Source organism: Cynocephalus volans, chromosome 15 (assembly GCF_027409185.1).
Source record: "Cynocephalus volans isolate mCynVol1 chromosome 15, mCynVol1.pri, whole genome shotgun sequence".
Taxonomy (NCBI): Eukaryota; Metazoa; Chordata; class Mammalia; order Dermoptera; family Cynocephalidae; genus Cynocephalus; species Cynocephalus volans.
This window is the reverse complement of record NC_084474.1, coordinates 3,154,445-3,171,962: the sequence shown is the minus strand read 5'-3', so window position 1 is coordinate 3,171,962 and position 17,518 is coordinate 3,154,445. Positions and strand designations below refer to the sequence as shown.

Here is a 17,518-nt window from a genome sequence, read left to right as displayed (position 1 = left end):
TTTTAAGTCGTTATTCTATGTCCGTATTATCTGAGTGTGTATCTTAATTCATGCTACTGCTGGCTCTTACGCTGTCTTTCTGGTCATTGTGGTTATTTGAATCAGTCTTGTTTTCTGGTGAACACATCAGGGACAGCTCATGAGAACAAGGTTCCCTGAGTGCTGGCCTATGATCACTTTGGATCCTTTACACTTAAATGTCAGTCTTCCTGGATTTAAAAATTGGCCACCATTTCTTTTTTTGAGAATCTGAGATATGTTCATCCATTTATTTTTGTAACCAAACATTGCAGTTGAAATGTCTGGTGATAACACCATTTTGTTTTTCTTTTAAATAAGTCATTTTCTTAGAGGCTCAAGTAATTTTTTAAATGTTCACTATAAAGTTCCGTAACTTTACTAAAATATGTTTATGCTGGTTGTTCTGACTGGCGTTTAGAGGAATTCTTTGTGCTCTTTCAACATGTGCTGTCTTCCATTTTGATTTAGTTTCATTTTCTCAATCTGTAGTTTTAAGTATTTGTGCTGTCCCCTTGTTTTGGTTTTCTTCCTCAAGATCTCTTAATATTCTTGGACTGGGACATCTTTTTCTCTCCTCACTTTGTCACTTGCTATTGAATTTCTTTGTATCTTTTTATTTCATTAATGTTTTTAAGTGTTTTCCTTAATTTTACCTCCCATTTCTCTTAGAGAATTATTCATTTTGTTTATTCATCTTGTGTTTCTTTGAATTTAGTCTTCCTTTCTGAAGTGAATTATTCTTTTATTCTAATTCTTTTTGTAGCTCTTCCACCTAATTTGTGAATTCTCTAGTCATTTATGTTGTTCTTTTGTGTCTTGTGTCACTTTATTAGAGTCTCCCTTTGTTCTGAAATATAAGGTTACTGTTTCAATCTTTTTTTGTAAGCACATGTTTCTGGATGTTCTCATGGCGTACACGCATGCTATTTTGCTATTTCTTTAAAAAATAAAGACTTTCTGTAGGATTTGATTTTGATATTTTTACCTTGCTCATTGTAATGTGTTGTTTCTTGAACTTTTAGAAGGAGGTACGGTTCAAGGTTGCTGTTCTAACTTAGCAGAGCTCCTTTTTTTTTTAAAGTTTGGGGTGTGTGTGTGTGTACACGTGTGTGTGCAGTGTTTAAACATACGGTGGTTTGTTTCCTGAAGTTTACTTGTTCTTTCTTTCTCTCCCACGTCTGTCTGATCCTTCTCTTTGCTTTGTCCGCGTTGCCCTGACCAGTTTTGATTCTTCTCTCCCCAGTTTCTTCTCAGTGTGAAGCTATGTCATGGAAGAATGTTCTGCTGGGTTGTATCAAAAGTTTGCAGGGGCTAGACTGTCCCTGTCCCTGCAGACCTTGCACGGACAGACCTTTGTACCGGTCTGCCATTGCCCTCCCGTGGGCCCACCTGCCTTCCGTGAGTGCCCGCTGGCTGCTGGGGCTCTCCTGGTCTGGCTCCGCAGACGCGTGGTCGTTTCACGCCACTTCCCTCCACAGGTGCTGATGCCACACAGACTCTGTGCCTGTTACTGCTTGATTCTCATTCACTTACATTTTCAAGTTTATGGGAATACTTGGTCACCTAGTTTTGTTATATATGTTGTCTGTGGGTTTTTCATTTGACTATTTAGTTCTGTTTTTATTTGGGAGTTCAGAGAGATTGAAAAACTATATCCGTGCTGCCAACATCTCAGAATCTTTGTTTTATTTTGTATGTATGTATTTTTCCTCAATCAACAGATATTTATGGGATGGCCTACAGCAGGTTCTATTACAGACTCTGAGGATATAGCTGTGAACAAAATAGCATTTCTACCATCAAGGAGGGTATGTAATGGAAGAAGAGTAGTATTGAACATGTACACTGGTAAATAAATGATAAAATGTCAGGCATAAGTAAATTCCATGGAGAAAATAAAATAAGGGGATATGCATCCATTTTTTAGACCACCTGAATATATATGAGTGTGTATATGTGAATAGAACTTTCCAAATTACGAAGCATGTTTCCATATATTGCATTCTTTTATCCTATTTTTTTTTAAATCTCATAAATAGGTAGATAGGGCATATTTTATTCCCCATGTAAAAGGGGAGGAATTTCAGGTTCAAAAATAACAAGTGACATCTAATGCATTTAAAGCCAAAGCTTAAATGAGCATCTTTTTTTTTTTTGTCTTTTTCGTGACCAGTAAGGGGATCGCAGCCCGCACTGCGCTCAGCCAGTGAGCGCACCGGCCATCCCTATATAGGATCCGAACCCGCGCCGGGAGCGCCGCACTCTCCCCAGTGAGCCACGGGGTCGGCCCATTAAATGAGCATCTTTTGAGTCCAAACTTGCTCCTCTTCAATTTAATATTCTATGTTTTTTCATACCATGTTACACAGAACACTGTGCTGGGGGCTGAGGATGATACATTTTCAGCCCAAAGAATTAACATTCAATTAGAGATGATAAGATCCATGCTTCTGGAGTTAAGTGTGTTGGGGGTTTGGGCGACAGGCCTAAATGAAGTCCTGTGGGAGTGTGGGAAGAAGGAGATCTCTCTGTGGGAGATGGCATCGGAGCAGCCCGTGCATGTGGAGAGACCTAGGGATTTCTAGTTGGAGTCAGCTGTGTGAGCAGAGGCATGCAGCTAGAGGACAGGGCAGGCTCAGTTACATGTGCAGCATTGTCCTCACATGCTCATCACATAACAAGCAAGTAAGCCGCTATGAGCTGGGCACCGTGCTGGGCAGAGACACGTGGAGAAGGAAGGAGTGGGCCTATTGGGAGACTCATGCTGTCCCGCCTTATCCGATAACGAGCCCAGAGGATTCGCTCCTCACCCACTCGCAGCCTCCAGCTAGGATAAGCAGCCAGGACAGGAGGAGCAGAGAAACCCAGAGCTGGGGCTTGGAGCCATTTTCTTGTCAGATTGCTCGGTGCTCCTCGCCTTTAAAAAATTAGTTTGCTTGGAGCATGTTATATATGAACAACAGTGTGGGAAAAGTCTAGGAAAGTGTGCTGAGAGTTAGACTGCAGCAGACAGGAAATGCCATGGGAAGGAACTTTTTTTTGGCAGTAGAGAGCCATTGAAAGTTTCAATGAGGAGACTGGCCTGAGATGCCAGTGCTGTCCAGTGGAAATGGCACCCCCTTGAATTCAGCCAGACAAGGGTTCAGAATGGTTCCCACCACTTTCTGAAAGCACGACACATTGGAGAATTTACTTAAACCCTCTAAGCCTCAGTTTTCTGATTTGTATAAATGGGGATTTATTTCATTTACTTATTCACTGAGTCCATCCATTTATTCATTCATCTTTAAATTTAACTGATATTTAATAATTACTCACTGTGTTCAAGACCTATACTGTCCAGTGCAGTAGCCACTAGCCGCATAAAGCCATTGAACACCTGAAATGCAAGTTGTCTAGGTCAAGATGTGCTGTAAGCGTAAACAATACAGCCTCCCTGGAAGTCTTCATATGAGAAGAATATAAGATACCTCATTGATAGTTTTTATGTGGAGTCTGTGCTGAAAGGAAAGGAGGAATGAGGTGAAGAGATACACGGTATGTGTGGTCACTATAGCAAATGGCAATACATTGCACTGAAAAATGCTAAGAGAGCAGATTTTAAGTTCTCACTACAAAAATGATAACTATGAGAGGTGATGCTGTTGAGCTAGGGCTGGGTCTGGAGCTCACAGACCCCTCAAGCCCATTGTCCAGACTGGGTCACAAACCCTTCACACGCAGGTCTGTGAGCTAGGTAATCAGAAAAAAGGTCCTTGGAGCCTTGGTTGAAGTAGGAATAATCTTTATTCAGCACGCACACATCTTAGAGCTAGGCAGTCCACAGAGAAACTCAGAAACTCAACCGCTACCGGCAAAGTCCAAAGAAAAACTGAGCAGCTGCCAGCAAAGTAAACATGCTCTATTTTTAGATGCAAGCTCTCTGCCAACCGGCACTGCTTCACAAACTGAAGAACACACAATAGCAAGAAACTAAAAAGATACATGGGTGTGTATATACACTAACTCCACCCACACACAATTTGTTTACAAAGAATGTGCTGCGCTACCCCCAACCAGACCTGAGGTGAGGGGTCTGACTAAATTATTCTGTTTTCCCCACAATCCACACGTTCAGGGTCCCTCACTGTATCTTCCGTGATGTTCCCTTAGTGGGGATAAATGACCCTTACATTTCTATAACCTATTATCTGTTCAGTGTGCCTTCAGGCTTGTCCAGTAGTTCTGTCCTTTAGCCACACATGTCCAGTTAGTAGTCATCATTGGTGTGATTTTCCATGGGAATCCTGTAGTCATACTGATGGGCAGTTCAATGCATATTCAGTAGGCTGACACACTGATCACATGACTCTGGTGCAGTGCCTGCAGCCAGAACACTATGGGTGAAAAGAGAGAAGGGTTACTGGTACCAATAAGGGAAGTTCTTGCCCCTCTGGTAAGATACATGCTAGTTTGCCATCCTGAGAAACGATGGTTGCAGGAATAGGTATCTTACCTCGTTTATGATACCATACTTTATTTGCTAACACTGTTGGATCTGTAGGTTCTACATGTAACAGTGTAGGGGAATTCATAATTGGCCATAATGATAATACAAATGTGCCCTTTGGAATAGAGCACTTATCTGTTCCAGGCTACGCTACCTTTACTCAAAGAGGCCAGGAACTTGTCACCCAAGGTGAAACTTGCAAGCTTTCCTCTAATCCTTTTCTCCAAGGCCCTATTAAGCCTACCCAGCATATATGGGGGGCTGTTATTCTCCAAGGCCATTCCATTTGTACTGTCTGTCCCTATTGCAAACAGGTTGGGGCCGGTAAGAGAATATTTCCATGTTTGCCATGTCTTGGCTTCAAAAGCTTATCTTTAGTAGTGACTTGCAGCTGTATAGGTGCTGCAGCCCTATGCAACAGAGCTTCCACTGGAGAGGGCCCGCCCTTCCGGGGTCAAACTGAGTGTGGCTATCAGCTGAGACTGGAATGGAGAAAAAAACATTTGCAAGGTCCAATACATAATGATAAGTTCCCAGCTGAGTCGTCAGCTGATCCATCAAGTCGTGAACTAAAGGCACAGCTACATGCAAAGGATGTTTAGTTCTTGATAGTCTACAGTCATTCTCCAGGTACCATCAGGCTTTTCCACTGGCCATACTGGAGCATTAAATGGGCTATGAGCCAGCTATGCCAACTTTCTCTAATTCCAATATAGTGGCACTTACCTCTGCATGTCCTCCTGGTAGGCGATGGGCACTTCACTATTGGGTGTGAACGTGATGCTAATTGGCCTTTTCCTGAGACAAAACAGTAATGTTGGTAAAAGAGCAAGGGAGTGATTATCTCACGTGGAAAACTTAAGTAACTAAGTTAGAGTTGGTTAATGAATGGCTACTTCAAGTCATTTGTTCAGCAAAAATTTATTTCATTTATTGAGTCTCTTCTATGGATCCAGACCTGCAGCATACACTGGAGATGAAGGGGCGTAATCCCTAAAGGTCTTGTAAAGTTGTTGCCTTTAAGATGTTTTTAGAGAGACAATCCTAAAAAACTCTAATAAAGTAACTAAAGGAGAAGAGTTTTATTTTAATCTTTTAAAATCTTTTTAAAATCTTTTTTTCACATTTACATTTACTTGTACAGTGTGCTGGTTCAATACATGCATATACTGCACAATGACTCACTTAGGGTGGACAGCAGAGTTTTGTACCTGTTAGTCCACCCCTTCCCCACCCGCCTCCCCTCCTGGCCTCTGGTAACCTTTATTCTACTCTTTTCTTCTATGAGAATCAGTTTTTTTTTTTTTTAGGTTCCACATAGGAGTGATATTATATGGTGTTTGTCTTTCTGTGCCTGATTACTTCACTTAACATAATGGTTTCCAATTCCATCCATGTTGCTGCAAATTATAGAATATCATTTCTTTGTATAGCTGAATAGTATTCCGTTGTGTATACATACCACAGTTTTTTATCCATTCCTCCATTTGGGGGAATTTAGGTTGATTACATCTCTTGGCTATTAGGAATAGTGCTGCAATGAAAACAATCCCTGCATTCCTAATCAAAATTTATGGCAAGGATGTTAAGAACTGGGAGAGGTCAGCAAGGAAGGTGTAGATGATGTTTGCAAAAATCTTGACAAAGACTCTTGGATAAAATAAGCTTTGATGTCTGGATGCAATTTGAACAGAGCAGGAGGACAGAGCACAGCGTGACTTACATGGACTGGAACAGGAGGCATGAGAGAGAGTGGTGGGAGATGAGGGGTCCAGGACCCTGCAGTGAGTCAGGAAGTGTGACTCCAGGACTCTTGGTCCCATTGCAGTAGGAGAGAGGAGAAGAGATTCTTTCCTACTTACCGCCTCTCTCTAAACTTAAGTAGCAGACCGTAGGCAACAGCATGCACAACAGTGGGCGTATTTGCATTTATTGGACATTTCATCTCACCACAAGTTATGCGATGAGACGTCTGGTGATTTCTGCCCCTAGCAGAGGCTGTCAGAAGGCTGTTGCCTTTAGGTGTAGCTCAGTAGCAGCTGTGAGTGGAGTTCCACTGTAGACACAAAATGCCTCTAACCAAACTGAACACCAGTGATCAGAACCCAAGAATATCTAGCCAGTGCCCAGAGAAATTCCCTATACCCCAAAACTGAACAAGGTAATTATCCATATTCCCCATTTTCTGAATGGGTTTGGCCTCCAAACTGAAGGTGTCCAGAAAATGAAAACTTATGCATCAAGTTTCGGTACTTCTCTGGGCTTTTGAAATCCTTTAAATGAATCTCTTAGGCTTTTCTCTGTAACTATGTACTGAGATATCATTTACATCTTATACAGTTCACCTGTTTGAAGTATACGATTCATGGGTGTTATGTGTATTTTTGGAGCTGAGCGACCGTCAGTTCCGTGATAACCTCTAGAGGCTCTGTACCCATCAGCGCTCACCCCCCATTCCTCCATGTCCCCCTTGGACCCTGCCCCCCAGACAGTCACTAACTCACTCTCTGTCTTTATAGATTTTCCTATTCTGGAAATTTCATGTAAATGGAATCGTAGAATATGTGGTCTTTCGTGACTGGCTTCTTTCACTCAGCACACTGTTTTTCAAGGCTCCTCCACGTGGCAGCTGCACTGGTGTTGTACTTTTTTCATTGCTGACAGTGTGCCACTGTGCCGCACGCAGCGCGTACCCGCTCTCTTCAGCTGATGGACGCTTGGGTTGCTCCCACTTTCGAGCCATTAATTATGTTGCTATGAAAATTCATGTATAAGTTTGTTTGTGGATACATTTTTATTTTTTTTGAATGAAATATACATTTGATTCTAGTTTTTCACAATAGTTATGTGCTATAAAGTTACTCTGAATTAGCAAATACTGAACCATTGCTCCTGGGTAAATACAGGGTTAGGTCCGTGCAAGCCTCTGAGTGCAACATTGTCATCAGCCAGTCAGTGCACAACCTTGTTTTGTTTGTGTTTATGTTTAAAGACACTTCATTTAATATATATTTCTTACAAATAATTGATTATATGTGTTATTTCTTTAAATAAAGTTGCTGAGAAGGATTTAACATTTTCCTGACCCTGGGTAATGTGAATGTAAATTAGTTTGATTTTTAGCTTCACAAAAATGCTGTACATCATGCTTTTCTATCAGTTGTTATTTCAGGAATTCACAACTTTAGACACTTCTCCATCTTTTCAGAGCTCCATCGAGTACTTCAGATGTTACTTCAGCATTTTTTGAAGTGGTCTCCCGTACAGACCATTGGATTTCCTCAGTCTTATTCTGGATGTACAGTGTTGTTGATTTATTACTAGCACTGAATGCCACTGTTACTCATGCCCGAGCGGGGCTTATCTAACCCACGTGTCTTCTCCATGACAAGTGTCACAAGAAAGCACAGCAGCATTTCCCTTGGGGGTCATTTTAAGCAGTGAAATCACCAACAAAAAGCACAAAAATGCAACAAACACGGCATGAAATAGAAAACGAAAAGGCCACTTGCCAAAAAAAAAAAAAAAAAAGGCCATTTCTTACAGTGTGAGAGATGAAACACGAAGGCAGTGCCTCCCTGTTCAGCCTCGGCTGGGAGCGGGCATGTCTGGAGACTCAAAATGTTTACTGCTCTGTGCAAGTCCGTGAATGACCACAACAGTGCTGCAAGGGTTGATTTGGGAGTTACAAATAAATTTTAGCAAATAGCCAAATTCACAAATGTATATCTGCAAATAATGAGGATTGACTGTACTTAGAAATGGAATTCTTGGGTGTAGGGTAACTCTGTGTTTAAGTTTTTGAGGAACTGCCAGATGGTTTTCCAAAGTGGCTGCACTTTTTTGCATCCCCACCAGCAGCATACGTGCTTCCTATTTGTCCACGCCCTCGCCGACACTTCTTATTACCCATCCTTTTGATTCTAGACATCCTAGTGGTTGTGAAGTGATACCTCCTTGTGGTTTAATTTGCATTTTCCTAAAGGTTAACGATGTCAAACATCTTTTCATGTGCTTATTGGCCATTGGTATATTTTCTTTGTAGTAATGTCTATTCAGATCCTTTGCCCATTTTTTAATTTGGGAATTCCTAATAATAATAGTTGGAGACTGTAATACCACACATTTAATAATGGATAGAACAGCTAGGTAGAAGATTAATAAGGAAAAAAGAAGGAAAGAGAATACTTCAACCAACTAGACCAAACAGGTATCTATAGATCTGTCTATTTTTCCCTTCAGTTCTGTATTTTTGCTTCATGTATTTTTGGAATCTGTAGTTATGTGCATGTATGTTTGATCTTTCTGATCGTTTAGCACTTTCATTATTATAAGTTATTCCTCTTTATCACTAGTACTAATTTTTGCCTTCAAGTTTAACTTTGTTACAGATGCTGTTTGCCTGATGTCTGGCTCCATCCTTTTACTTTCTCCCATTTGTGTGTTGTGTCTAAAGTATGTCTCCACACAACATATGGATTAGTCATGTTTTTGTTTGATCTAGTCTAGTCTAACCATCTCTGCATTTTGATTAGATCGTATAATTTGGTCACTTTTAATGTTATTATCGGTATAGTTACATTTATGCCTACCATTTTACCTTTTGTTTCTGCATGAACCATAGAAATATAACTCATAGCCTATAATTCTATAGAATATACCCTATACGGTCTCTTTTCCCCCTTATTTCTCCTTTACCACTTTCTTTTGCATTCAGTGAATATTTCAGACTACAACATTTTAATTCCTTTACTATATAATTCTGAATTATTATTTTTTTTTTTTACTGGTTGCTCCAGGGTTTACCATGTACATCTCAATTTATCAGAATCAGATTTATACTAACTTAATTTTAGTCGTATAGAGAAACATTACCTCTGCAGGGCTCTCTTCTCTTCCCTGTTTTGTGCTACTCTTGCTACACATGTATCTATGTATGTGACAAATTCAGCAAAGTATTGTTATCATTGATACTTTGTATAATTTTATATCTTTTCAAGAAGCTGAGAAAAAATGAGAGCAAGTTTATATGGTAGTGCTTGTCATATTAACCTCCTTATTGACTTTTTTTTGGCTTTCTTCATTTGTTCCCATGGATTGTAGTTACAGTCTGGTGTCCTTTTTTTTACTTCTGCACAGCTTTCCTCTCACCTCCCTCCTTTGTACTGTTACTGTCAAATATATTACACTCTTCTGTGTTATGGGCCCAACCATACAGTTATATACAGTTGATTTTTTTTCCTTTTTTTTTGTGACCGGTAAGGGGATCGCAACCCTTGGCTTGGTGTCGCCCGCACCGCGCTCAGCCAGTGAGCGCACCGGCCATCCCTATATAGGATTCGAACCCGCTGCGCTCCCAGCGCCGCACTCTCCCGAGTGAGCCACGGGGTCGGCACTATACAGTTGATTTTATACATATACTTTTAAACATAGTTAAGAGAAGAAAGAAGAAATATGCATTTGTACTGTCTTTTGGAATTGTATAATTACTTTTACTGGTGTTCTTTGTTTTTGTGTGTGAAGATTTGAATTATTTTCTGATGTCACTTGCTTTTAGCCTGAAGAACTTTCTTTGGTATTTTTTGTAAAGTGGCTCTACTAGTAACAGATTCTCTCAGTTTTTGTTAATCTGGGGATGTCTTTATTTAACTTTTACTTTGAAAAGCTGATTCAGCACTCTGAGTCTGTCATTCGACTGACTTCTGGCCCTCACTATTTCTCATAAGTCAGCTGTCAATTCTATTGTGGTTCTCTTTTATGTGATGAGTTGTTCTTTTCTGCTTTTAAAAGTTTCCCTTTGTTTTTGGTGTTCAACATTTTTACTATAATGCATTTGGGTGTAGATCATTTTGTACTTATCCTACTTGAAGTCTGTTGTACTTCTTGAAAGTGTGAATATTTTCCTTCAAACTTGGGAAATTTTCAGTGATTACTTTGTGTTATATTTTTTATGCTCTTTTTTCTCTCTCCTTTTGGTACTTTCGTTTTACGAAAGTATACACGTTGGTGCACTAAATGGTGTTCCACATTTCTTGAGGCTATGTTCAATTTTCATTATTTTTTTCTCTCTTCTTTGAGTTGTGTAATCTGTACTGATCTATCTTCAGGTTTACTGATTCTGTCTTCTGCGAGTTCAAATCTACTGCTGAGCTCCTTAGTGAATTTTTCATTTCAGTTTTTCAACTTTTTAAATCCAGAATTTCCATTCGATTTCCCCCTTTTTAATAATTTGTATATTTTTATTGACATTCTATTTGAAAAGATGTTATCATACATTCCCTAATTTCTTTAAGCATGGCTGTCTTTAGTTCTTTGAACACATTTATAATTGTTTGGAGTCTTTGAAGTTGCTTTGAAGTCTTTGTTGGCTAAATCACACATTTAGGTCCTCTTTTTTTTTCTGTATGTGGTTTGCACTTGCCAGTTTTTTTTCATGTCCTGTAATTTTGTCATTGCATTGTTGAAAACTGGAGATTTTAGGTAACACATTGTAGCAATGCCAAATACTGTTCCTCCAATCCTTCCAGGTTTGTTTTGTTGTTTGCTATTTATTTGCCTATGTGTCAGCTAGACTGTTTTGGTAACATCAGTTTCTCTCACAATGTCACTGGTCAGAGGCACAGCCTTAGAAATGTGCAAATCCCTCTGGGCCGATGGTGGTTTCTGCAGGGCTCCCTCTGACTGTCTCTGTCTCTCATTTTCTCTGTTCAACTGTTGCCTCTGCAGAAGTCACACCCAGCTTTTAGGCCCTACTCATGGTTGGGTGATTACTCTATTAATTTTGTCTGTGCCCTGGGGCATAAATCCACAGTCTGATCCAACTAAATCCAGGCCTTTTTGTAGGTATAGAGTTTGAGGCAAATCTTTGAAATTTGTTCTGATGCAAGGAAGGATCTTTTTAGTTGTTTCTTTCCCTGGTTCTCTCTCATAAACTAGCTGGCCTGTGGTTTAGCTCGTTGCTCGGTGGGACTTTTAGCTTTCTCTTGATTACTTACCACAAAAATCTCCATTGTTTTTGAGAACACCCTTAAGCCTAAACCTTTATACACTCTATTTCAAATAAAGTCAGGTCTTTGGGGGACAGTTTAGGAGCCACCTGTTCTATGGACTCCCTCTTCCTTCTCCGTTCTTATGGAAAAACTTTGAACCATTGCTTCAGAGCTGGGGACAGGGACAGAGGCCTGCTTCTCTCAGAGTGACCGTCCTGCTTTATCAGCTGGGCAAGGACGGTAGCCTCTGGTGTTCTCGGCTTGTTTCTCCTTGTGCGGAGTTTCTGCTCTACAGGTGAGCTGAGACAAGGGCAGCCAGGGCTGCAATATTCATGGCCTCTGTGCCTGGAATAGAGCTTCTGTGCGAGGAACAAGGGTGTGTTGAGGAAGAGAGCCCCTGATCTCTTAGCCACATTGCCAGGAATTTAGCTTAAGAGGTGTGACACCTGCTGGTGGCCTGTCCCTCCCGGCATCCTTTGACTGGGTGCTGATGGGGGAGGGGTCCTATTGTTTTGACCGTGTCTAACCAGAGTGGAGCTTCCACCGTGCTGAGCTGAGGGGTCTGCAGTGAGGGAGGGTTGTGGCTGAAGGACCAGATTATCCTCATTCTTCCTAAAACATAGTAGCTCTTTGGATAATGTGCTGTTTGCTCTTAAGATAATTTTCAGAAACTTTAAAGAAATGTTTTTTTTTTTTTTAAATTTCATAGTTGTGGTTGTTTTGCTGGGGAGCAATTTCACAGAATTCCTCATTCTGATGTTCTGGAAGCAAATGTTTCTCTTAGGCTTTTTTATACTCGCCTAAAGAAAAAGAGAATGAAGACAATCATCTGATATAAGTTTTAGAAAATCCTTATTAGAAAAACCAAAAAAGCAAAAATAAAACAAGAAGCCTTCCAGGACTGCATTTCTGGCCAGAGTCGGCCAGGGTTTTCAACTGTGACTGAATACTTCTGCAAATTTTTTTTTTTTTTTTTTTGTCTTTTTCGTGACCGGTAAGGGGATCGCAACCCTTGGTGTGGTGTTGCCCACACCGCACTCAGCCAGTGAGTGCACCGGCCATCCCTATATAGGATCCGAACCCGCGGCGGGAGCGTCGCTGTGCTCCTAGCGCTGCACTCTCCCGAGTGCACCACGGGGTCGGCCCCAAACTTTTTAACTTTGCAAAATTCTTTGATGAAGCAGCCTAGGATACTTCGCAAACATGTGTTTCTTTCTTTCAGCAATGTGGACATTGCATTTAAAATATCTGAATTTTTGCCTCAGGTTTGAAACCTACATTTTAAGATAACCTTAGGTTCTCTCTTCATTTACTTGATAGCTTAGGGCTGCTCTATATTCTGTAAGCCAGAAACTCTAAATGTATTTCTTGATGTCAGTTCATCAAACTTTATGGAGTTTCCGCCCAGGTCCATATATCAGCCTTGCTCTGGGTGCACGGGGATCCTGTAGTCAGGGTGATGTTTCAGTCTGTTTTGTGCTGTATAACAGAATACTGAACAATGGGTAGTTGGTAATGAACAGAAATTCATTTGGTCATGGTTCTGGAGCTGGGAGGTCCAAGATTAGGGGCTGCATCTGGTGAGGGCCTTGTTGCCACATCATAATGCAGTGGGTGGCATTACACGTGGTGAGAGAGCAAGAGAGGGCTGAACTCGCTTTTGTAAGGAGCCCACCACTGTGGTGACAAACCCACTCCTGTTGAGGTCATTAATCCATTCACATGGCCAGAGTACTCATGACCTGGTCACCTCTTAAACGTCCCACCTCCCCACACTGTTGCATTGGAGATTAAGTTTCCTACATGTGAACTTTGGGGGACACGTTCAGACCATAGCAGATGATATGCTCTGTAATCGCAAGGATCCGTTATTTGGAGATTTAGATAGGTCAGAATAAAAAAATTAAATTTTGGCACTTTGCAAGCATTTGCTTAATATTGAGATTCTTTCTGGGTAATTTTGTCTCCATCAAGGTCATTACAATAGTCAGAGTTGGTGGCATTTACAATTACATCATGTGAGTTAACATTGGCCCCTTTAGTAAAATGCCCCATATAGTGTTTCCTGCTGGCCTGAAAGGTTGCCTGACTTCTCAGGGCATCACGGCCCCTCTCTCGTTAGGTAACTAAACTTTCTCAGTCTCTCTTCCACCACTGTGGCATAACTGTATCCCATGATTGCATAACAATTGGTTTTTCTCCTCTATTATTCTTTGATTCTTCTATATGATAATGTGAATGAGATTGCCCCGGAGAGCAGAAATCTAGGAATATATATTAAAACCATCACCATGAAACTAACCTACAATATGGGAAACATGTTACCCTACTTGAACGCTCAGGTTGGTTTATAATTTGTTGACACCTCTGGTTTTTTTTCTGGCCATCTTCCTGTCAGTCTGAAAAATTTCGGCTTGCAACTAGACCACCCTATGTTGCCTGTCTTCTCATTTGACTTTTATGTCATGCACATTATTAACTCCTCAAACTAACCCTCTGCTCCGTTCATTCAGTAAAAATTTGAAGGCCTCCCTGCGTGGCAAGAGTAGTGTTAGATGCGGGGGTATCCACTATCAGTGAGATGATCTCCGCGACCTTCAGGATTTTTGCAGTCTCATGAGGTGACACACATGAAAACAAGTAAATGCAACAATTCAGTGTTCTCCTGTGGAAAAGAATACGCAGGACACACTGATGGCCCAAAGGCTGGTTCTCACTTCTGCCTCAGAAGAAGTTTCACCCGTAGGAATTGGTGATTAAACAGAGACATAATGGAAGTTTCTGGCAAGACTGGATTGGACAGATGTGATGAGGAAGGGCATTCTAGACATAAAAAAACTCGATGAAAATCAATTCAAACAGGCTTAATTTGCACCAATGGTCTTTTTACCTTACAGCTGGGAGTGTGTGAGCCCCACAGGAGACGACATTTCCTTGGCTCTGATACTTTTCCTTGTTTTCTGTCTGCTTCTCCAATTTTCCCAGTGCCAACATCATCGATAACAGGGAGTGGAGTCATATTTATCTGTCACAGCATCTAACACAATTAGTAGGTCCTTAAAATGTGTTGGATGAGTGAAGATCATAGATCCATTGATCATTATCCAGTTCAAGGGCAATTCTGTGCCCTGCAAACTAGTTCTGAGCACACTGTGTGCGTATTGCTGCCAGCCCGTGTGTCTGTGCTTCCAGCCTTTCTTTAGAAATTCCTGCACGTTAGAGCTTCAGGAAGAAGGGCCAGGCCTGGCTGGAGCTTTCCCCAGGAAGCGGCAGGGGGATGCACAGATTCTAAGGAGGTGTGGATTGTGAGTTAAGCGCTGGCTTATGATCTTGTTCCTAATTCTTAAAAATTACTTGCTTTGGTCTGTATCATGCATAAGTAAGTGAAAAATAGGACAATTTAAGCATCCTTTTACACCTTGACAATCTTTCTTTTTTAAAAACTTATAGGACTAATAAGTATACTCTAACATATGGGAGGTCTTCAAAATAATCATGGAAAGATTCATATCGTCCTTAATTCCATTTTTCCATCAACTTTTTAAAGTAGGGTGGGCAAGTACCAATGCTGGTCTTTCATTCCCCCTGAGCTATCCGCTCCTCATTAGATGGGCTTCACCTCTCAGTAACTCCCTGATTTGCCATCTCCTGGTGCTCCTGGGCTTTACCCCCTGTGGAATTCTGTGCCATCTCCTAGGCTTGGTTGGAGAGGTAGACAAGGGCAAGCCAACCTTCCCTTTACTGCCTAGTCCATTTTGTCTCCAAAGCATACCCCTCAACTTTAAACCCTCAGCAAGAGGACCCCCAGTGGTTCCCTACCAGGAAATGACCTTGTGGGTCCATTTCCTCCCACTGACCACCTTCCCCTCAACTCCTAATCTTTGAGGTTTCTCTCTTTTCCCCACCCCTGAGCCACCCCCCCCACACCCTTATCAGTGATATTACAGACTGACTAACACCTTAAAAAGGAAGAATTTAGTTTTGCAACTGCTACATACTTTGCAAAGCAACACATTCTCCAGCAGGCTGGACATATTATTATGCAGAAAGGATATATAATTTCCTACCTCCATTCCGTCACCGCCCTCAATCTCCTCCCGCTTCTATTTTAAATTCACGGGCCTTCCAGGAGTAGGAGAAGAGGCTGTTGTGGGCCATGTACTCATTCGAGGCTTTTCTTTAACAGAGGTGCTGTGCCATTGCTGTTCCATTCAGAACAGATGGACTCTTTATCTGAGAGACTGCTTCACCCTCAGTTTCTTTTTTTTTTTTTTTTTTTGTCTTTTTCGTGACCGGCACTCAGCCAGTGAGCGCACCGGCCATTCCTATATAGGATCCGAACCCGCGGCAGGAGCGTCGCCGCGCTCCCAGCGCCGCACTCTCCCGAGTGCGCCACGGGCTCGGCCTCACCCTCAGTTTCTAACCAGGCAGGAGGGGAGGCGGTGGATTTATCTTCACCTTGCATAAGTGTAGGTAATTGATGACCCGTGTGCACAACAGCCAGGCCACGTGCTCTGACAAAGGACTTGTTTTTTTCTGAATCATGATTTATTTTCATTAAGCCTTACAAAGGAAGAAAAATCAAGCTGGATTTAAGCACTTTGTGTAGCATTTAATGCATCACCTTCCTAAAGAAAAGGAAAATTACACAAACTCTACCAGAAAATTTAGCTGGAATGGTCACCCTAGATTTATGGTATATACTCAAGTTAATTATGAAAAATGTTGAATTTCTTAAATGAATCTTTAAAAAAAAATCTTGAGCTGCAGTTATGTATTCTGGTGAGGCTGAAATCGGTCAAAGGCCAGCTCAATGCCACATGATAGATGCTGCTGAGTCATGCAGGTCATCTGGACTCTGATAATGAGTATAACATGTGCAGTTAGAGCCTGCTTCTCTTCACGGTGCTGGACCGAAGGTGCTTCCACCTAACTGTGGACTCTCTTTTTCCTTGGGTAACTCACATCTGCACATGTCCTCGGTAACAGACGTGAGTTACCCGAGGAAAAACAGAGTATTCCCAGGACCTGGTATTAGCAGCCAATGAATAAATGCACACTGAAGTCAGTCACTAAGGTTGTTGTTGATTTTTATGGAGAGAAAAGGAGATTGCAGAACAAAAACTGGATATGTCAATAAGCTGGTCCATTATAAATCTCATTTGCAAAAGAAGGGGCAGCAAAGAGAAGCCTTAGGCCTGGGTTTCTTTCCAACATTGCTTGTCTTTTGTCCCTGCAGGGCAGTGATGCCGACATGGTGGACAGGAACAAGTGCTGCACCCTCTGCAACATGTCCTTCACCTCCGCCGTGGTGGCCGACTCACACTACCAGGGCAAAATCCACGCCAAAAGGCTCAAGCTGTTGCTGGGAGAGAAAAGCCCTTTAAAGACCACAGGTATGTGTGTGAACAGGGATCATGGTGAGACACTGAAGCCAAGCTCTGTGCCCGTCACATGAGCACGCTCCCTCTTCCCAGACGGCTGCCAGAGCTGGAGTCTAATGGCAGATGTCACTCAACACCTAAAGGGATGGGGGCAGCCCCAGAAAACCCCGCTATTGTGAGACCATTAAATACAATTTCGGGTCTCCTTCTGTCAACCTGTCTTCTTCAGTAACTCAGCAGCTGGCATCTATGGGAAGGCTGTTTGCATCCTGCAAGATGTTGTCTATCACATCTGTGCTGTACCATGTAAGACATTGTGTTTATCATGCTCTTCTCTAGACTCAGTCTTAATGAGTGCTGGTGACGGACAATGTGTGGTGCATTGTGGGTAGGTCCCCTGCCGATGTGTCTGATGCAGGACATGTCCTGCTCTTACCTTGCGGGGTGTGGAGGGAGCAGAGAGGGAAATTGTCATCTTTAAAACCACTTCAGTTTGCAGCAACTGAATTTTTTTTCTCTGAGGTGGCATTCCTGTCACCTTTGCATGGAATCCTGTGATTCAAGGCTATTAACTTTCACAAGTAAAAGCTTAAATACTGATAACAGATTATTTGACCTACTAATTGTTTACCAAA

At 41.7% G+C, this 17,518-nt stretch overlaps 1 protein-coding gene across 1 annotated transcript in view; it reads left to right on the top strand.

The window, feature by feature from the left end:
- ZMAT4 (zinc finger matrin-type 4) overlaps positions 1-17,518 on the top strand; it is a 287,994-nt gene that overhangs the window by 130,014 nt on the left and 140,462 nt on the right. The window contains exon 3 of the mRNA XM_063080071.1: positions 16,739-16,895. Coding sequence (XP_062936141.1) covers positions 16,739-16,895 — 157 coding nt within the window. The remainder of the gene's footprint in view (positions 1-16,738; positions 16,896-17,518) is intronic.